Consider the following 22,613-nt stretch of genomic DNA (forward strand, 5'->3'; position numbering starts at 1 on the left):
AATGAGAGGTGGTGGTGGCAAGGATACAGCTGTACCGCTATGATCAGCCCCAGGGTGTTTTGGGAAGGCTACTAGCAGAAGACTTCCTGCTCTCTGCCCTCTTCAGGGATAACCTGGGTTGAAAAGAGTCTCTTTGACTGAAGCCAGTCTGTCATTCAAGGCTGCCTACACTCTTGTGTCTGATCCATTAGTGTGTGTCAGAGCCAAGCTGCTCCCCACTGCCAGATTTATTCAAGGATCATCCATCTTCCCTTGCTGCTGGCTTCAAATCTAACCTATCTCCAATTGACTGGTCTCTTCCCTCTCTCTTCTTCAGGGCTGGCTTTTTCAAATTGTAGTCCACAACTGTCCTTCATGGTCAATTCCAAGAGAACCTAATCTATGATACCCAAGTACAAAATTCGAAAATATCCTGCAACTGGGGCTAATAGGCAGTTGGCAGAGTACTTATGTAACGTGCATGAAGCCCTGAGTTTACTCTCTAGTGCTTTGTAAACCAGGCATGGTGGCACATGCCAAATCCTAGCACTTGGAAGGTCAGAAAGTCAGCCTGGGATAGATGAAACTTGGTGTGTGTGTGTGTGTGTGTGTGTGTCAGAGAGAAAGAAAGAGAGAGAGAAAGAGGGAGGGAAGGAAGAAGAAAGGGAAGGAGGGAAAGAGAGGGAGGAAGGGACTTAGAGCTTCATCAACAGTGGAACCAAACCCATCTATATCCCTCTATGCCAGAGCTTGGCACACTGACTTCAACCAGGCAGATAGTAAAGGTTTCAAGCTTTGCAGGCCATACGGTCCCTATTGCACTCTCACAGCTTCTCAGATCTGTGTCATCGTGAGGACAAAGCCATGCTGACTGCACAAACAGGCCATGGCTGTGGTCCAGGGATGCTTTAGTTACAAAACAGGTGGCTGGTGAGATTTGGCTGAGGGTCACAGTGAGCAGACCCCTGACCTAGATAAAGCATTTCTTGGATTTGTTTATTAAACTGTCTCTGTATGGCACGTAAAGGATAAAGTGCCCCAACCCCATCCCTAAGACAGGCAGATTACAGGAAGAAAGGAAAGCATTGGCCTTTTTAAACTACAGTGGTGTGGATCTCAAGTTATGTCTGCATTTTAATCACTGTGTGTTTGAATCGCTGTCCCTAAGATGTTTAAATCTCACAGATACTCCAAAGGTGCTGAGAGGAGGCTTGCCTATGGTATATTTCCTTAGGTAGATGACATGTTTGTTTGTTTGTTTGTTTGTTTGCTTGTTTGATCTAAACCTGAAGATCAGTGTGTTCCTTCTCTGTCAGCACAAGTCATGGGGTCATTGGTTTGTGTTTTTACATATTAGTTGGAGACAATCAGCCGAAGAGCAAAGGCAATTGGAGATTTACAGAGCATAGAGTATTTGAAATGTGTCTGTCTCTGTCTCTGTTGAACTCTCCCTGCCATGCTGGGCTGCTATTAACAAGAAACTGTAAAGTAGCGTATAAACCACAGAAACTCCTTGATCAGAGTTCTGGAGGCTGCAAGTATTCAATGAAGACATTGGTAGATATAGTGAAAAGCACCGCCTTCATCCCGTTCACAGTTGCTGCCTTCTGTGTTGGGTGAAGGCTGCTATCCCGTGATCTAACCACCTTCTGCACCTTCCCAAGGCCTCCCCTCCCAGTGTCATTGATACTGGGAAGTAGATTTTTATGTAAGAGTGTGCAATGTCAGGGTACAACACTTCAAACCGTAACAGTCCAGTATTACCATGTTTCAAACACATGGTGATTAAAATGTAGACATAACTTGAGGACTAGAATCTAAAAAGGCCAATGTTTTCCTTTCTTCCTTTCATCCACCCATCTTAGTCAAAGTTCTACTGCTGTGAAGAGACACAATGACCATGGCGACTCTTATAAAGGAAAGCATTTCACTGGGGCTGGCTTACAGTGTCAGAGTTTAGTCCATTACCCTCATGGCAGGGAACATGGTGGCTCACAGGCAGACATGGTGCCAGAGAGGTAGCCGAGAGTTCTATATCCAGCTTTGCAGGCAGCAAGAAGTAAGAACCACTGGGCCTGGCTTGGGTTTCTGCAACCTCAAAGCCCAACTCCAGTGATACACTTCCTTCAATAAGGCTGCATTTGTACCAACAAGACCACACCTCCTAATCCTTCCCAAATAGTGCCACTCCCTGATGACTAAGCATTCAAGAATATGTGCCTGTGGGAGCCATTCTTACTCAGCACGCCACCCATCATCCATCCATCCTTCCATCAGTGTCCTCGTTGCATTCATGTTCCCAGTTTATCCATTCTATCCTCCTTACTCTTCTAGACTGTAGAAGTCATTGTCTTAACTCTCAAAGAACTTGCCCGTGAGTGAGGAAGGGAAGCTATAAGAGCACACAGTGATTGACATCCAGGTCGGTCCTCAACTGTTGGCAAGACTGGGCATCATCATGGTAAACTAGCTTCAAATGAAAACATCTCTTACAGGAGAGACTCTCGAATCTATTACATGAGACTGTGTCATCCTTGTCATGGTCTGGGTAAGAGTGTCCCAGGTGCAACATCTAATGATGGTGAATTGGGAACAGGTGTAACCTGTTTGTAGCCCAAGAAGAGCGGGAGTGTGGCTTGAGTGATGAACGCTGGGGTCGTGGCGGGAACAGCTTTTCAGTGAGGGTGCAGAGCTGGACTTCTGTTCTAATTGCACAGAGTGGGGAATTAACAAGACTCTTTCATTGCCAGTGGAGTCTGGGAATGGCGGGGAGAGAGATGGCAGCTGGTAGCCCAGGGAAGGAGATAATGGTGGCCAGGACACAGAGGACGATGATGGGACAGAGGAGAGGAATGTGTCAAGCTAACAAGAGGTAGCAACAGTAGTAGTGGTGGTAGTAGTTGTTACAGATAATAGGCTGTGTGAAATGAACATTTGAAAAGGAGAGCATAGGAGGGCCACCCAGTTAATATAGCCATGTTTCCTAAGTCCAAAGAGACAGTGGCACAGGGCACTAGGAATTCTCATTGGATGAGCTTGCCTCCTTCCAATCTCATCCTGGGAGCTTGCTAGACATTTTGGGGTACCTTGGAGTGATTGGTCAGAGCTTGTAAGTCATGTGAGAAATGCTAGTGTGTGCCTCTGATCTCCACAGATGACCCTGCCACCTGGAGACATTACTAAATACAGAATCTGGCCCAGGAGTGGGGAAGTTTTGAGGTTTGCATTTCTAAGAGGTTCATGGTAGGAGTCACTACCAGAGAGCTCCTATAAGCCAGCAAGGGCTGTTCATTTTGCATAGGCTCCTGCCACATGGAGGCACCCAGCAGTGACTTTAGAGCAGTGGTTCTCAACCTTTCTAATGCTGCAGCGCTTTTAGTACAGTTGCTCAGGTTGTAGTTACCCCCAACCAATAAGATTATTTCTGTTGCTGTTTCATAACTGTAATTTTGCTACTGTTATGAAGTATAATGTAAATATCCGACATGCAGGTGGTCTGAGGTGACCACTGTGAAAGGTCATTTGCCCCTCCCCCAAGGGGTCTCAAGCCACATGTTGAGACACAAGTGTGTCTTAGAGGGCTATTAGCCTGGAAGGATACTCAAGACTCCAGGTCGAGCTCCTGGCTCTGGATCCACATGGATACCCCTGTGGCTTGTGGCTTAGGTGCTTCCAGAGACACAAAAAAATTTGTTCTGTGAGAACACAGAAGTCCCTGATCCTTTGTTGGTCCCTAGGGAGAGGACTTACCTGGCAATTATTTCAGAGCCTGTGGCAGTGTGGGCACATCTCTTCAACTCCAATCTCTGGAAGTATATTTGAGGGGATCTATTTTACATGAAAAAGAAGCCTTAAAAGCAGCATGGCCCCGAGCATGTAGGCAGCAAGCACGATTCCTGTACATTCATTCTGTGCTATTAACACAACATATTTACTTGATGGTAGATAGGAGAAAAGACATTGCCTTTCTAGAGGCATTAACAATGGGGTGATCAGTTTCAGCAGAGAGGACATCTGACTCCAGAGGCCTGCCTCTTGTTGTGGATCCATTCCTTAAGGAAGCAATGAATGAGCAGACAGAATGTCACGTTTAATAGATGCTTTTTTGCTGCAAGCATTGCTGTAAGTGAAACCCATGATGAGGCTGGAGGTTCTAGAGGTGTTTGGAAATAAGTGTATTCCGTTGTATAGGAGGAGCTAGTTCGACCATATTGATCATCCAGGGGCAGCACAGAATGTTTTACTGAGGGAGGATTCCATCTGGAAGTGCTTTGTAAACGGAAGTAGCATTTGATTACTGGGAGGAAATGGCTTCCAGTTGCCACCTGGCTTCTCAGCCAATACCATTGATTCATGGAGCTTCTAGAAAGTTTTTGTTTTGTTTTGTTTTGTTTTTAATAACCTGGCCCATTTCAAGTGCTGCTGAGAGATTGGAGCTATTGTCTTGACATCTTCCTGTCTGAACGCTGAGGGTGGTCGTGGCAAGTCCGAACTGAGCCTGCTTCTGTGTCGGCTTCCAAGCTCCCTAGTGCAGTGGCACCGTTTTTCATTGCAGCCTTATTAAATGATCATGTATAGTGTTTCTGCATTTTCTTCATGTTCCTCACTTCTAACTAATGGGAATCTTCCCTTTGGTGCCCACATACATTCATTCAGTAGTGTGAAGGGGGCATTGAGCTATCTCAGCCCAGCCTCAGTCCACAGGACTGTTCTTGTTTTTAAGGAAGCTGTTGGATAGAACCACTCACTCTGGGTGTGGTTTGTTCCTCAGAGGAAGTCAGAATCCTCTAATTCCCAGTGTTTGTTTCTATTCCACTGGTCTAGTTGTCTACAGAGATAATTGGTTAAAATCTGACAAAAAGCTAGAAAATATAACCAGTATGAGAGAGCCATTAGATCTTTAGATCCTAGCCTGGCTTTGTAAGGCAGGGTCTTTTTAGTGTTGTTAGAAATGTTTCCAGTGATGGCAAATGGGCCTCTTTCCCATGTTACTTAAAATAGCATGTTCTTCCCTGGATGAGGACCCAGCAATGACCCTGTAACTGAGAGGAGAAAACTTTAATCTCACAACAAAAATAAAAGGTCCACAGCCTAAGCAGGGCATGGTGGCTCATGTCTGTGATCCTAGGACTGTAGGAGTTTGAGGCAAACCTGAACTATATAGTCATTTCCAGCACAGCTTATTCTCCAAAGTGAGACCTCACTGCACACTTAGATGCTTCCTGGTTCCGGGTTCAAATTCTGTCTCTGCTGTTTTGTAGCTGGGTAATCTTTGTAAAGCTGGATAACTAACTTCTCTGTTCTCAAGTCTCCTCAGGAGAGGGAAAATAACAGTGCCTTCTTAGCCTCTGGACACTTGTGGAAATTTGCAATAGTGCATGGTGTGGTGGTTTGAATGAGAATACCCCTGAGAGGGTTATACATTTGAATACTTAATCCACAAGGAAACTGTTTGGGAAGGAGTAAGAATGAGGACATGTGTCAGTAGGGGCTTGACCCTGAGGCTTCCAAAGCCCATGCCATTCCAGTTAACTCTCTCTGCCTCCTGCTTGTGGGTCAGATGTAAGCACTTAGCTCCTGTTCCAGCATCATGTCTGCCTGTCTGCTGCCACGCTTTCCACCAGGATGCTCTTAGTCTGACATTCTGAAACCATAAGGCCCCAATAAGCTCTTCTACAAGTTCTTTTAGCCATGATGCTTCCTCACATTGAAGAGATAAGGTGTCTCATCACATTGAAAAATGACCAATACAAGTGGTAAATTCCGACTCTGGTACCGTTTGTTGTTGTTTGTTTGTTTTGTTGTTTTGTTTTTTGTTTTGTTTGTTTGTTTTACAAATAGTTGCCTTTAAAACAAAAACATGAAGAAGAAGGCTGTTCCCATTTCCTGTTTATCTGGCTTTTCAACATTCAGGGATCATTCATTTACATTGTTGTTATTATTATTGATTTGGCAGTACTCAGCCGACTGTGGATGGTGCTGACCCAGGGTAGGTCATCCTGAGTTATATGAGAAAGCAGGATGACCAAGCCAGGAAGAACAAGCCAGTAAGCAACACTCCTATATGGCTTCTGCTTCAATTCCTGCCTCGAGTTTCTAACCCTGAGTTCCCTCAGTGATGGAGTATGATCTGAGAGTTGTAAATGAAACAAACCTTGTAAATAAGGTTTACATAACCTTATTTAGTTTGTATGTTTATTTTTAAACAAACCAACTATGTAAAGGAATGGCCTAGCACTTCCTTGCCCAGACTCTTGATTCTCAGAACACTGTGGTGTGTAACCTCCCTGGTGATGCTGGCACTGTCCTCTTGATAGTCTTCCCTGGAACCTGGTGGCCTGGTGGGTTGGTTTGCCCCGTACATGAAGCTGGGATGACCCCACAGCCCAGGCTTTGTCACAACCTGCAAAGGTACTGTTAGAGACATTTAAGGGCAGCAACCAGCACCGTTCAGGACCTGTGTGCCTGCCGTGCAGCAACATTCTAATCCAGGTACCTTTTTAGGAAGGGAACATTTACTCATGAGGGGTCTAAGTGCGTAGAGATGAGTGAAACCTGTGTCCATGAGGATGAGAGATAAAGGAAAACTCACATTGGGAGGGATGGGGGGAAAGGTGGTTGAGAGGAAGGAGAAGAGGTACAGAGGGCTGGGGAGATGACTTAGTCCGAAAATACTTGCCTTGAAAACATGAGGACCTGAGTTCAATTCCCAGAACCATACGAAAATGAAGCTTGGGGTTGGGGCTGGAAAGATGGCTCTGTGGTTGAGATTATTTGATATTCCTGTAGCACATCCTAGCACCCATGTAGTGGCTCACAACCTATTCCAGGAGATCTGAAACCCTCCTCTGGTCTTTGCAGGCTCCTATAAGTTTGTGGTATAAAACATGTACGTAGGTACATACTCAAACACATAAAATAAAAATAAATCTTTTTTAAAAGCTGCTTATGGTGAGCATGTTTATGATTCCACCACTGGGAGGTAAGACCTAACAGTCCCTGGGGCTTGCATCATTTATGTGACGTGCTCCAAGCCAAAGGAACCTGTCAAGAAAAAAAAAAAAGTATCTTAGTTAGGGATTTTATTGCTGCGATAAAGACAACCACCAAAAGCAACCTGGGGAGGAAAAAGTTTGTTTCCTTTACAACTCTCAGATCATATTCTATCACTGAGGAAAGTCAGAGTAAAAACTTGAGGAAGGAATTGAAGCAGAAGCCATATAGGAAAGAATTGAAGCAGAAGCCATATGGGCCTTGTTCTTTCTGGTTTGCTCATCCTGCTTTCTCACATAACTCAGGATGACCTACCCTGGGTCAACAACCACCCACAGTGAACTGGGTACTGCCAAATCAATAATAATAATAATTATTATTATTGTGCCAAATTAATAATAACAACAACAACAATGCCTCTACAGGCTCGCCTATAGTATAGGACAGTCTCATGGAGTCATTTTCCCAACTGAGCTTTCTTCACTCAGATAATCCTAGCTTACGTCAAGTCTAAAATGAACCCCCCAGGGAAGATCTATCTGGTGGAACTAGGTCACTAGAGGTGGCCCTTTGGAGATTATGTCTGGCCTCTGTTGCAGTCTTGTTCTGTTTGCTGGTCCACTGCAATGTGGGGACCCCCTATGACATGCTCCTGTCACCACAAATTCTCTCCATGCATTCTCTCTCTTTGAGGTCTATGGCCCTCTGGCTTCGTGAGCCTTCAAATAATCCTTAAGTTGTTCATGTCAGATAGTTTAAGTCTCAACAATGCAGAAATAATTACCATGCCAGACAGTGGTGGTGCACGTTTTTAATCCTAGCACTTGGGAGACAGAGGCAGGATGATTTCTGAGTCTGGTCTACAGAGTGAGTTCCAGGACAGCCAGAACTACACAGAGAAACCCTGTCTCAAAAAACAAACAAACAAACAAACAAATAAATAAATAATTAGCACAATTCATGTAACAAAATGTTGCTGTCCAAAACATACAGTCAGTAAGTTTTAACAGATTTCTATCCATATACTATCATTATCACAGTCTATTTTAGAATGTTCTTATAAAAATTGGTTCTCAGTTGGCTATGGTGGTACTATATCTTCCAATCCCAGCATCTTGAGACAGATGCAAGAAAGACTGAGGCCATCTCATGCTATATAGTAAAATGCTGTCTCAGAAAAACAAACCAAAATAAACGAATGAGTCATCAAGTTGTTTCAGTTGCCCAGATTCATGCCAATTCCTACTCTAGCCAGGGCCCATGCAGTGTACTTTCTATTTCTAAATAAAGAAAATATTTATTTATTTTTATTTTATATTTATGAGTGTTTGCCTGCATGTATGTATGTGCACCATGTGTATGCTGTACCAGAGGAGGCCAAAAGAGGGCACCAGATTCAGATAGGAATAAACAGCTGTGAGCTGCTGAGCCTTCCTCTCTGTCTCTTTTTGATATATATTAATCTTTTTCTGGATGTTCATATAAATGGAATCTTGTCTTTTTGAGGTTTATTCATATTTCATATGTATCAACAGTTTAACTTCACTGCTGTATACTTTTCCTTCTATTGGAACTCTGTGAATACTGGTTTAGTAGATGACATTGCCACCACACTTACGGGTGTAACACATTTTGTTTTGTTTCTCTGTGTGTGTTGATGGAAAATTTAGTTGTTTCTGGCTGTGATGCATACTGCCACAATTTAGGGGTTTTGTGAGATGTGGACTTTCATCGTTCTTCAATAGAGCTCTGGGAGAGAAAACACTCCATTATAAAATAAAGTTTAATATTTTAAGAAATTGCTCAACTACTTTCCAAAACATCTGTATGCATTTTGTCTTCACATTCTCACTAGCAGTATTTGAAGCCTTGGTCTCTGTGTCTTTTTAAACAGACACCCTAGTGGGTGGGTAGTAATATCTCACTGTGGTTCTGATTGGCATTTCTCTAAGACTAGTGGTGCTAAGCATCTTTTCAGATGCTTATTAGACATGTGTACATCTTCTGTGTTGAAATGTCTATTCAAATGACACTTGCCTATTTTCAAAAATGAGCTGTTTGTCATTTTATTGTTAAGATGGGGAGGTAGCATTCTTCAAATCCTCTTTATCCTTACTGATTTTTTCTTGTCTGCTGTTTATACCAGTTATTGAGTGGGCTGTTAACCTCTATAGCCATTATGGTTCAATTTCTCCTTTCATTTTGTTGGCCTTTTTTTCCCCATGTATTCTGGGGACCGTGATCAGTTGATGGAAGTTGAGTTTCCTCCAGCCATGTTATGATTTGTCTTGTGTCTTTATGTCTTTGCTTCTCTGGTCCCTTCTTAACTGGCCTCCTTTTTGTTAACTAGTTTCTTATTTATTTAACTCATTTTCCCCTTGCACCTTGGAGAATTCTCTTAGTGACTGCTTTTACACATACATGCCTTTAGGGAGCACAGTCTTTTTCAGGGCTGTGCTAACTGAGTTCTTGTAAAATACAGAAGCTTTCTTCCAGCCTCCTGCACTTCTCTCTGCTCCCAAGTAGTGAGATCACCATAGGTAGACTGTGTTACCTGGATAGACTGTGGGTACCCTGCTGCTGTGTTATTCTATCATGTGATTTTTTAAATATTAATTTAAAGGGAGAGAGAAAATACCTATACACGGCCTTTTGCATTGCATACATGATAACTTTTACAGTGTTCTTTATTTCTTATAACTTTATTTAGTGGGGGCACACATGCCATAGAGTATATATGGCAGTAGGAGGACCACTTGCTGGAGTCCACTCTTTGTATCCTGTGGATCCTGGGAATCAAAGTTAGGTTTGCAGGCTTGGCTGCTGGCTCCTTTATCCACTGAGTCATCTCTTTAGCCTTACTTCATAGCCCATATTTGAATCTCTGTGGGCGTTTTTCTCCCCTTCTACCTGAAGGAATTACTTTCATATTCCTTGTAAGATCTAGCAGTAAATTCTGTCTTTATACTTTTGTTTGTTTTGTTTGTTTGTTTGTTTGTTTGTTTTGAGACAGGGTTTCTCTCTGTGTAGCCTTGGCTGTCCTGGAACTCACTCTGTAGACAGTGCTGACCTCGAACTCACACATCTGCTTGCCTCTGCCTCCCGAGTGCTGGGATTAGAAGTGTGAGCCACTGCCACTCATCTCACACCATTTTTTAAAAAATGTGGATTCTGGGGATTAAATTTAGTATCCTCAGTTTTGTGTGTCAAACACTGTACTGGGTAAGCTATATCCATAGTCCAAATGGGGGCTTTTCAATGTACACAGTAGTATTTGGGGGCTTTGGAGCATGTAGAGAGGCTGATTCAACACAAGACAGCTTTGCCTGAGGATCCTGTGTTGAAATGAATGATTAGTATAAGTTTTATTCCATGATCTCTTGGAGATCTATGCCTGCCCCCTATATGTGAAAGCTGATGAACCGAGGTCTTCCTGTTTTCCAGTAAAACAGAGCAGCCATCATACCAATTTTGAGTTCAAACGGTGCTCCAGGTTGAGGTGTGCAAGGCTCAATACAAATGGTTTTAAGACTTGGCCTAATGCCAAAATACTTACCAATGATTCCACTGCTCAGGCATAGAGTGCAGAGAACTCTGTTGACTGAGGCATGTGGGGACCTGAAACCTGTTTTTCTAAGCTGGAAGGAAGAGCTGTTGGGGGTGGTAGAAGGGTCAGTGATGTGATTTACATATTGGAAGTAATTCCATTTAGTGGTAGTTTTATTTTATTTTATTTTATTTTATTTTGAGTGGGAGAATCATAAACTATTGTACATTCTCTTAGAATTAATTAATTGGACATAAAATTCAAAGAGTATAAGGAATCATTAAAACTGTTGCCTCTGTTGTAGCTTAGAGCTGTTTAGGGGGAGGCAGGGAGAGAAAAAAGACGAGAAGACCCACAGTATAGGGGAGAGGGGCAATGGTCTAAGAAAAATGCAGATGACAGAGTAGAGGAACGAAAAGGAGGAGGTAGAGAGAGGTTTTTAGAGAAGTAGAGGCCAGTGAGGTCTCTGTAAGGCTGAGCCGGCAGAGACTGACACTGTCATTTGAGGTGATCTGAAATGTGTCATGCAAGACTACATAAGATCAGGATCCAAAGAGTGACACATTGAGTGAGGAGCCTGAGAGAACTGTGGTGGGTGGCTCAGGATCATGCTGGGGGGTTGGGGAGCATGTTGAAAGCTAGGCCTACCTGTGGTCACAGTGCTATTGGGGGCTGGGGTTTTTGTTCCACAGCTTTGAGGAGGGTCCATTGTCCACAAACAGACTAGAAAAGGAGTCAGGGAGTATCTTGTCCAGACTGACCAAGTCAATGTGAGGCGCTTAAAATCTCACAAATGTCTCTATGTAAGAAGACATGTTATAATGGGGGTGTGCTGTTACAGACTGTAATGTTAGCCTTCAGGAGCCTGAGGTTTGACAACAAGAGTGTGTTTCAAAGGAGAAAAGACATACCCTTGGCATGACAGATAAGAGATTAAATTTACCTTGAGATCATTCTCATGGGTTTAAAAAAAAATGAAGTTTGGCTAGAACACTTCTGATAATAACAAGAATGCTTAGTAAACTTGTTACCATTGATGTTCTTGCATATGCCTGGGGCCACAGTGTCTCAAAAGCTTCTCTGTCTAATTCGTTCTCTGCCTTTTAAGGAAGACTGATTTGAAAATTATGCCCAGTTATCCCATGAGCCCAATTTGTGCTCAGTCATTGCAGCAAACGTAAAGCAGCCTTGCCAAATGTCTCCTTCACCTGGCCCGGCTGTGGGTCATGTGATTGGAGCAAGAGCAAGAGGCTAGGACACTGGTGTCCTGGGCCACCTGACTGTGCACACCTGTGATCCTAGACTTCACAAGTGAGTGTGTTTTGCACAACATTTTCCCAGTGCACCAAACTTCCCCCCATAAGGCATGGCTGTTTGGATGAGAGACAGAATAGCACACTGGGCTTCCTTCAGCTGAGATAAGTGTTGCAGTTTTATCACAGCAACTGACTACTGGCTTCGGAGAGCAGAGAATATTCCCCTTAGTTCAGAAAGTGATATCCTTGGAAGGATGGATAAGAAACTTACTTTACAAATCACTGGCATGGGATTAAAAAAAAATATTGAACAAACCCCAAAACCTTCACAAACTGCCACTGAAGTATTTAGAAATGATTTTCTGGGATTTGTAACTAGAGTGTTACATAAATTTATTATGAATGGGAAGTTTTTATTATCAGCTAAAGATATAATGTGTAGAACCAAGATTTCGGCAGTCAACAAAGGGTATGGACCAAATCTGGCCCTCTGCTTCTTTTTGTTAGTAAAGTTTTATTGGAACTCAGCCATGTCCACTTGTGTACAGGTTGCCATGGTTGCTGTGTTGGGCTATAGTGGCAGATGCCAGTGTTACTATGGTGACCACATGGCCTGAGAGCCTAAAATATTTGCTGTGTCACTCTTTTCAGAGTAAGTGTGTCAAATTCTTTCCAGGAACCCCTGAGAGAGGCAGCCACAATACTTTGTCTTAACCACATTGAGGTTGACACCTCTTGCACTGTTGTTAGTATCTGCTTGCTGATGTGGGCCCTTTACCCCATGTTTCCAGACTTTTGAATCTGAGTGTGGTGTCATCTCCACACTGATCCCCTTTCTTAATAACCTATCAGCAATAAGCAAGTGGATAGTTTTCACCAAGACTATTTTTAGTAACTGACCAAGTAATCTTCCCTTATTACACACTGCATAGAATACTATGCTGTTTCCAAAGGACGGCTTCTGCTCAAGAACTTCCCTTCCCCCATTGACCCCAAACCCAGATCTGTAGTAGTCTTGCCTTCAAGGCTGCATTATCTCTGATGACTCCATTCAGTATCCTGAGTCATGTGTTATTTCCTCTTGCCCCAAGCTGGCCAGAACCCTCCACCTGGTGTATTTTCTTTGGTCACTGATCTTCACTTTTGAAATACTGCAGCAACTCCTACCACTTCATGTCTTTTATTGTTTGTTTGTTTGTTTGTTTGTTTGTTTAACATATGTGAGTATAATGTTGCTCTCTTCAGACACACCAGAAGAGGGCATCAGATCTCATTACAGATGGTTGTGAGCCACTGTGTTTGTGGTTGTGGATGGTTGTGGTTGCTGGGAATTGAACTCAGGACCTCTGGAAGAACAGTTAGTGCTCTTAACCTCCGAACCATCTTTCCAGCCTCCACTTCATGTCTTTTAGAATCTAGTTCACTCTTGTGTCTAGGGTCTACTCCCAGTATTGTCAGTCTCCTGATTGCTCTGCCACTCTGCCGTGGTGCTGTAGCCTCTGCTGTCACTAAATGATTTCATTCTGCCATGTGTAGATTGTCTCTCATTCACAGCCATGCTTCTTGAATTGACCACGCAACAGTCACTGGGGGTTGTGGAATCAGATTAAATCGAAGAAAGCACACAGATCATGTATGCCAGTGTTGAGAATAGTTCATTGATAAATACCTACTGAATGCTGGTTACAGGGTCCCAGTGGTGTTCACAAGAACATACACTGTTATACCCATTGCAAAGGCTTGAAAATGGACTCTGGAAGATTAGCTTGATTTACAGGTGTCAAAGCTAGATTGGAGTTAGGCATGATGATAAAGGTCCATGATCCTAACACTAAGGATGATGAGGTAGGAAGATCTCAAGTTTATAGCCAGCTTGGGCTATAGAGTTAATTCATGGTCAGCCTGGGATGGATATATCCATCTCCCGACTAGACCTTATACTTCTTGAATCAGGAGTTCATACTGACCTCAAGGTTCTCCTACCACAAAGCTACAAGAATAGACTAGTTTGCAATGGAATCCAGTGCCCTAAGCACACATATGTCAGAGGTATACATACAACACCCTCTACCTTCTTGGGTGTCAGCATCATCACCTTTGTGACAGAGGCCTAGGGAGCAGGCATTGTTATTTGTACAGAGCTCCTCAGGTGATTGCAGTTGCTGGTGCCAGCCCCATCACCCAAGCCAGAGTGAACATCTGGGCTTATTTGTCTCTTAGAAGATTGAAATTTTCTACTACAGTCCTGAGAACCTGGATTCTTGCTGAAGGGTACACGGCAACATCCCTTGGGCCACTTCTTTAGAGAGCAAGGGAAGATTCAAACATGTCTGCCCATAGGCCATCCTGCCCCACAGTACTCATGTCAACATGGATCAAAGTCCTCCCGATGTGCGCATATGTACAAGTGCATCTGTGCATGTGTGGGGGTGGGAGTTTAGGGGAGGGTGAATGCCAGGGATCGAATCAATCTCAAATAAACTTCCTCAGAAGCCATCTCTCTTGCTTTTTCAGACACAGTCCTTCGCTGGGACCTGGGTCTCGCTACTTAGCCTAGGCTTGCTGGCCAGGGAACCCAGGGGCACTCACTACCTTCCCAGCACTGGGTTTCCAACTGTGCACCATCATGCCCAGCTTTGTACATGATTGTTGGAGATTGAACTCAGGCTCTCATGCTCGTTGAGCAAGCACTTCACTGTGTCTTTGCCCAGCCCTGGGAACTGTCATTAGCAAGAGTTCATGAGATTCTGAAATGTAGATCTCCCCCTTCCTCCCTCTTGTCCTCTCTAACTCTTTCCCTTCCTCCTCCTCCTCCTCTCCCTCTCTCTTTCCCTCCCTTCTTCTCTCACTCCCTGCCTCTTCTCCTCCACTTAGTTAATGTAGCAGAAGCCCAGCAGATGCTGACACTTCTCACACTAACTTCATTTCCACTTGGCCCAGGGTAAGGGAGCTTCCTCCTCTCTTTTCCTCCTGGAATCTCTGTCCCTTTGTCTCTGTCTCTAATTATCCAGCTGTTTCCTTTAGCTGTTGCCCATTAAGTAAAGGCAACCATTCCCTTCAGCACTCGGCTCCCTCCGTGCTGGATTAGTCTCTGCCACATAAAAAAAGCCACAAGTGGCTTTTATAGTCTCATGCATACTTAATTAGTCCAGCTTCTGAAAACCGTGCTTTAAAGGAGTGAAGACATTAGCCTCTGATCTAATTGATCCACATAGTACCATTTCCGAATGGCTGCTGTAACGTTAGCTGCTGTTCTAGAGGAGCTTCACTGGGGCCCACAGGAGGCTGCAGGGAGGAAAGACCCTGGTTTGAGACAGGACAGGAGCCCTGGGCATGATCCAGCTCTAGAAGAACTGTTCTGTGTCTTGCCTGCAGCAGGCTTTATCCCCATCGCCTTTCCCTGGCATCGTGAACGAGGTAGTTTCTGATGGAGCATGTTTGCTGAGTTGGAGCCCTCATCGGGGCTCCAGGGTTCCAGATATGTTGTCTTTTGTGTCTGTCCTTAGACCTCGTGGCAGAATTTAAGATGAGACTTCACTTCAGCCCTTCCTGCACCAAGCAGCCATCAAGCACCGTGGTGGAAGATGTCACCTGCAGATCTACCTGTTGAGGTTTTTCATCTTAAATGCTCCCAAGGCCAAGGCTGTGTGCTAAAGGCTTCATTGCAGCTGTTGTTGTATGGAGGTAGACAAACTTCCCAAGTTAGTGCCTAGTGAAAGGATACTTAAGTCATTAGGATGATCCTTTGGGGACAGGGGATCCTGGGTCCTCCTGGCTTCTTCCTTCCTTTCTCTTTTTACTTCCTGGCCTTTGTTTCTTGGCCTTTGTGAAGTAGTAGCTATGCATTTTTATTCCACTGTATGGTGACCACCTTCTTACTCTGCCTATCCATAGACCTGAAACAACAAAGTCAAGTGACTATGGCTGAAACTTCGAATCAAACACAAGTTAAATCTTCTTGTATATTGTTTGTCTTGGGCATTTTGTCACAGCAATGCGATGTTAAGACACCGTCAGACTGCTCTCTGCTCCTGGTGTCTCTATCAGTGCCTGGGGTCCCTCTGACCTGACTAGTCCCAGCTCTCTTCTCATCCAGCCCTCTTTGGTCATCTTTCCAGACTCAGCATATTGCTCTCCACCTCCCAGGCTGTTAGTCCACCTACCCAATTACTCCTACACGCCACAGCATCACCTGCTTAAAGCACGAGCATTTGGTCTGCTGTGCATGCTTTTGTTACATCAGAAAGATGTGAATAATTGAAGCCTTTCTTTTCTCTTGCCCAGGGCTTTCAGAAAGCACATCTTTGGGAGCATTTTAAGAGCCATTGTAACCAGGCCAGGGCCTGTTTATCTTCTGTTCTCAACAACTGCAATCTGTTATTCAGAGAAAGGAGTGGGGCCCAGTGAGTTGTGGGTTGCCCTTGGCTGGAAAGCACGTTGGAATTGGACCCTGAATAGGAACCTTGCTGATCAAGTGTGTGACAGATGCTCCAAAGCTGCTCTGTGGGGCTGGCCCCTTGGAATGGTACTGAAAGAAAAATCCCTATGATGTGCCACCGCCTTAGCAGCCTGCCTCTCACCTTCCTTCTCGTCAGCTGGGAATCAGATTTACAACTACCCCCAGACCTTGGCTGAGTCACAGACACTGTGGGAGCCCAGGTGCTCACCATGTGCTTCAGCACTTCTGACCAGGACTGAGATTCTCTAGGCTAAAGGGCTTAAATATATGTCCTGAAAGGAAGCGAGGAACGGTGACCTGGCCACACACTGTTCTTTTAATAGTAAGGGCACACAGAGGCACGCTAGTTATCATCATTATCACAGATGTCTGGGTAAGTGCTTGGATTCCAGCAGATGGGACAGGATTAGAAGATTGTGGATGATTGGGTGCTTATAAACACATCCCTGTGTATGATCTTAAAGGAAGACTAGCTCTCTGGACTCTCCTCCCAGCCCTTTCTTTAACAGTCTGAAGATCTAGTGCAGTCTGTCTGAAATAAAGCCTCTCCCATTTTCTTATCTGTCACTTATGCCAGTGAGGGCCCTTGTGTTACACTCCCCAACTTCCACAAGGGCCTGTCTGTTTGGTCCACTAACATTTATTTCTTAATTTTTCCAGCATGCCTTTTCCACTACTTTGTGTGATACTTAGGCTGTTCAAACCCTGGATGCTCCCAGTGAACCAGAGAAGTACCAGAATGTTCATAAGGACTATCGCTTGTCCTTTCCTGGCATCCCCTCATGTACGGTTTAGGTTTATCCTGGCCCCAGATCTTACTGTCCTTTCACAGTGAGGGAGTTAAAGCACAAAGTAACTTGGTCACCTGGAGTTAGTATTGACTCATGTAGTCTGGCCACAGATACCTGGCCTAGCCCTTGTAGTTTTTAATCTCTCTGTTCCATCACACCCTGGAATGGAAGGCTTCTCTGGCCAGGAGACTTGCATTATCATTTCTGTGTTCATATCCATCACAGTAGGGCTGTTAGGATTCTGATTTCTCTGAATCAAAGCTGAGGGAAGGTAATTGAGTTGGCCGGGGTCACAGCAGATTAAGGAATAGCACGGATTCACCTCTGTTTTCTCTCAGTGTGCCTGCTCTCCCACCACCACTTGGCATGAATTTCCTCCATTGTTCACAGTGGTGTTCCTGGCTTGTTATGATCTGGGTCAGTTCTCTCCTTCATCAGGAACTCATGTTCCCCTTGTTCATAGCTTTGCTTCAAGTGTTCTTCCCTGCACGGTGAGAACCCCAGTCATCTGCCAGATCTCTCATAACAGGGAAAGCTGTCCTCCTGTGAAGCACATCACGGTACCCACAAACAGGGGAGTATTCCATCTTCTCTCTAATGAGCCTTTTAATAGCATATCGCCCCTCGGATTTATGTTTCAGTCATGTCTATGTGTACCTTCCTGCCAGGTGGCCTTTTAAGACCAGGTGTCCTCATTTTTTCTGTCCATTTTATCTAGGCCATTGCCAGGCAAATAGCATGTGTTTAGTAAATATTGTTAAACAAACACAGGCAGACAGGAATACAAGAGAGAGGGAAAATATAACAATATCCTATAAAAACATCCCTGCAGGGCTACAGTGATTACAACAGTGCAGAGGGATTTTGATGGTTCTGTTTGTTTGTTTGTTTGTTTGTTTTATTAGATAACCTTTGGGGGAAACCTATGTCACTTAGAAACTTCCAGAAGTAAATGGTGCTAAGTATCATTCCACTACAAGGCCTGTTTGTGTCAGACTGTGATCCCAGCTATAAGGAAGCTCAAACAGGGTCAAGACTTACCTAGCCTCTAGGTACAAAGACTGCCTGGCCTACAGAGATTGAGTTCAAGGTCATCATGGCCAACTTAGTAAGATTCTATCTCAAAAAGAGAAAAGAATTCTGGGAATGTAACTCAGTGGCTGTGTGTTTCCTTAGCTAGTGTAGGGCCTGCAGAAGAGTGAACGGGGCATGCAAGAATAAATAAAATATTCTTCTGAGCTAAACTAGCTGGTCTGCTTTGCTAGTTAGGTATTGGAGGTTGGTATCTTAGTATAAAGAGCCTCTGGTTCCAATGCTCTTGAACATCCATAGACTTCATATATAACATGAATTTGGAAAAGTTGCATGGACTTTGAGCTTATTCCTGACTGCTACTTAGGTCTCCTCTACGGAGATACACGGAACCCTTGAAGATAGAGACAGATATTGGCAAAAATCATCTTTACTACTAAGAAAATAAATGCTTCCATTGAATTAGGGTTATCAAATGAAGGCGATGTTTGTCTGATTCATTCTACCTGCCTTTTGCATCTGGAGCCACATCACCAGGCAGGTGGGTGGGTCCAAGAAGGGCAGCAGTTGTCCCTTTGCATGTCTCCTGAGATGGACTTTGAATTTTCCTTTTCCCACCTTCAGGTGAGCGTGTTGACCACCCTGGAACGCAGGTTCAACCTTCAGAGCGCCGATGTGGGTGTGATCGCCAGCAGTTTTGAGATCGGCAACTTGGCGCTGATTCTCTTCGTAAGTTACTTTGGAGCTCGTGGGCACCGACCGCGCCTCATCGGCTGTGGTGGAATCGTCATGGCATTGGGCGCGCTGCTCTCGGCACTGCCTGAATTTCTCACCCACCAGTACAAGTATGAGGCTGGCGAAATTCGATGGGGAGCAGAAGGCCGGGATGTCTGTGCCACCAATGGGTCTAGCAGTGATGAGGGGCCTGACCCGGACCTAATCTGCCGTAACCGGACAGCCACGAACATGATGTACTTGCTGCTCATTGGGGCTCAGGTGCTCCTGGGCATCGGTGCTACCCCCGTGCAGCCCCTCGGGGTCTCCTACATTGATGACCACGTACGCAGGAAGGACTCCTCGCTCTACATAGGTAGGTACTGCCTCTGCTGTCTGGGTTGGTGTAGTGGTGCAAAGTTGAACCCTATTTTTCTGGAGCAATGGTCTCCAGGGTTGTATCACCAGAAAGTCTCACATGCCTGATCTAGGAGCAATGCAACTAGACCATTTTTTGAAAATCTTTTCAATGGGTGGTTCGATGCTGCCTGCTTCTTACCGGATGCAGACCTTGCAGCGGGGAAGATCTGGTCTGGAGGGGTTTGGGGTTAATCTACTTTGTTTGTGTGTGTTGTGGTACAGGGGCATTTGAGACTCTCTAGTGTTTACCAAGGTCTGTTTGGGGTCTTCATTTAGGAAACCCTAACTTTGAAGAATCAAAACTGCCTCTTGGCTTTGTTGTTCTTGTGTGTTTGTTTTTTGTTTTCTTTTTTTTTTTTTTTTTTTTTTTTTGGACTTAAAGAGGCAATTGACTACGTTGTCACCATTTGTTATAACTCAAAGTTGGCAACTTCTGGCAGTGTTTCAACTAGAAACCTGCCCAAGAACTGGTTATTAGGAAGAAATGAAGAGTGTGCAAACTTTAAAGAACTATTTTCCGCTGAAGTAGGTTCTGATATTTTATACTTCAAAGATGGAAGAGCCCTAAGGTCTAGGGTTTCAAGAAACAGCTAAACAGCAATTTGCTCATGTGACAAATGGTATCCTTGACCAAGTACTGGTGGACAGTTGTATGATCACTTACCAAGTATCTCTAGCCCTGACTTGCTGATTAGACATTTGCTTCCAGTGAAAATGTCTCCCACCGCTGAATGTGGAGCTTTGAAAGAATGACCTCTACCTGAGAGAGTGTGGTGTCGCCTGACTGCCATGAGCCTTGAAGTATATAACTAATTATGTGGGTTTAAGTTAAAATAGAATTTGAACCACATTTGGCATAAGCTTCTTACCGACCAAGCTCCTACTTGACACAGCCTGAACATTCTGAGATATGATGTCAGGGAGCCCATATAAAGCCAGAGACCTGACACAGAGTTGATGCCTTAATTGAACAAGTGCATTGTAGATCGATGTATGACCTTTCTGTAGGAGGAGGCTATGCATGAGAGAAAAGTAGAACATGAAACCTACCCTATCCAAGGCAAAGCCAGTTAGGACATCTTTGTGTCACAGAGCTTAGAACTGTTGAAGCAAAGATGCACAGTCCCCGTTGGTCCCCTTTCTCCATATGGTTAAGGCTTATGTTGTACCTGGAGGGGGGAGGGCAGGGTTCCATTGAGTTGCTAAGTTGGTATCCATAACTACAGCTGGATTACTAGTCTTTGGTTTGAGGATGCTTCCCTACCTCCTTGGGAGAGTAGTTTTCTGGTAGCAGTAATGGATCACATCACCCAGAAGGAAATGGCCAGTGAAAAGCTGAATTTGTCTTCTGAGCAGTCAAATGAAGTATGGTTTCTATGCTAAAGGGGGTATTTGGATTTTTGGGGAGATGGGAGATAGAACCAAGACTCATAGGAGAAAACAAGGCAAGGTATATTATTATTACTATTATTATTATTATTATTATTTTCTGATCTAGTCCATAAGATTTGGGCTCCTCTTATTTTCTATGGAAGAATCAGTTGAGTGTTATTTTTGCACAGTATATGAATAGTGTAGTGACCTAGTCTGTCTGAGCAAATTGTAAACCGTGGCACAGCACAACTGTGCAGACAGCTCTTCTAGATCTCTCTGAAATGGTTTCATGGGTCTGTCTAGAAGGAATAGCCAAGAGCTAGCCTTTTGCACAGATTGGCCTTTATGGTGGCTTTTTTTTTAATTCTCCAGGAGCAGTTTCAGAAGACTGTAGCATATGCAGAAAATAGCCTGTATGTTTCATTTATGGCAGGAACCATAAAGATATGTCCATGGTCATAAGACTGTCACAACATTTATCTCTTCTAATTAGGCTCTAGATCTGGAAGCCATTTAACTTTGCTTTTAGAAGTATCCAAGGGAACACACTGCAGAGAAGAGGGGTATCAGAAGAAAATGAAGCTGAAACTCTAGGTATAAATATGAATTGTTTTAGAAGGGAGAATATTTGCTACCCTTGAGTTTGACTCCAGAGAAGCAGGCCTAGAGAGTGTCTTCTTTGTCACATGCCTAAGTTAACACTGGATTGGAGACAGAAACAATGTACCTATTACAATGGAAAATATAAACTTGTTTCCAAGTAACCTGTATAGGCTAGGAGGGTTAGCCTGCACTCTGTAGGCTATAGGTCATCTGAGACCAGACTGTTGTTAGCTGCCTGCCCTGTAGGTCAGCAGATGGGTGCCAGCCACACACCCATGGCCAGGTTATAGACTCCCATGTGCAGACAAAAATGAAAGAACTCAGCTCAGGTCCATTCAGCATTTACAACTAAAATGATTCTTTCCTCTGACTCTCTTGGCTGAACTCCTGTAGAGCTCCTGGATTCCTTCATGGGTCGCACTCACAAGGCTAGCCCTGTTCTGAAGCCAGTCCTTTTCTAGAGTGAGGAGGGACTTGAGGGAGTTCATTACCGCCGGACAAAACTGGATGAATGGGGACTGAGCTCTGCTGGCAGCCTTTTCACTACATTTCAATACAGCAGCGTGCGGAACTCAGCCTCCTAGGACGGCTGGATAATGACCCTCGGGTGGCGCGTGGCACTCTTTGTTCCCATGGGGACCAAATGGGCAGGGTTCTGGTGAAAACCCATTTGTGCACTCCTGAGGTCCAGGAGTCAGTCCTTTAGGAGTCCAGTCATGTCTTAGCTCCATGGTGTGACCATCCATTAGCCTAGTTTTCTTAGCTGTCCTTTTGTCTCTCCAAGTTCAAAACACATCAAGTGGCACTTGCTTCTTATGACACTGTAAGTAAGATGGTGCATGGACTTTCTTTACTTTGGCTTTTTTTTTTTTTTTTTGAAGGAGAAAGGTGAAACGAGAAGACAAAGCTTTTTTGCTTTTTTTTTAAACATGTGTTATACAAAATAATAATAATAATAATGAGCCAATAGTTACTCCTGGCTCAATAGTATATATTATTCTAGTCTCTTTTTCTGCATTGATATGCTTTTCAGCAAAAAAAAAACAAAACAAAAAAAAACAAACACAGTACTTATAATAAACAAGATTTTGTAATTTCATTTCTCTTAATATTTTATGAGCTTTTCGCCATGTTACTAAATATTCTTCTATGGCTCTGGCTGCATACAAAGTATTCCCTTGTGAGCATACACCATATTAATAATGTTGTCACTGGTTAGAGAGGAGCTTTCAGAATTTTTGCTGTTGTAAATGAAGCACATGGGTAAACTGTAGGCTAAACTACTTTTCCGAAATCATTGATCTGGATGCGGCCAGGTTGGGGGTGTGAGAGTGTCCCATGTCCCGGTGTGTCTGAGATCTGTTCAGAAGGCAGTGGATGGGTGGTGGGGGTGTGATCCAGGCTCAAGCAGGAGTCAAGGACTTCCGCCAGAGGGCTTAAAGCCT

General features: G+C 44.0%; 1 protein-coding gene across 2 annotated transcripts in view; it reads left to right on the top strand.

The window, feature by feature from the left end:
• Positions 1–22,613, top strand: part of Slco3a1 (solute carrier organic anion transporter family member 3A1) — a 280,546-nt gene that overhangs the window by 37,254 nt on the left and 220,679 nt on the right. For both annotated transcript variants that reach the window (XM_028776717.1, XM_028776716.1), the window contains exon 2: positions 18,682–19,147. In XM_028776717.1, coding sequence (XP_028632550.1) covers positions 18,682–19,147 — 466 coding nt within the window. The remainder of the gene's footprint in view (positions 1–18,681; positions 19,148–22,613) is intronic.

The sequence above is a fragment of the Grammomys surdaster genome, unplaced genomic scaffold, assembly GCF_004785775.1.
Source record: "Grammomys surdaster isolate TR1022 unplaced genomic scaffold, NIH_TR_1.0 271, whole genome shotgun sequence".
NCBI lineage: Eukaryota > Metazoa > Chordata > Mammalia > Rodentia > Muridae > Grammomys > Grammomys surdaster.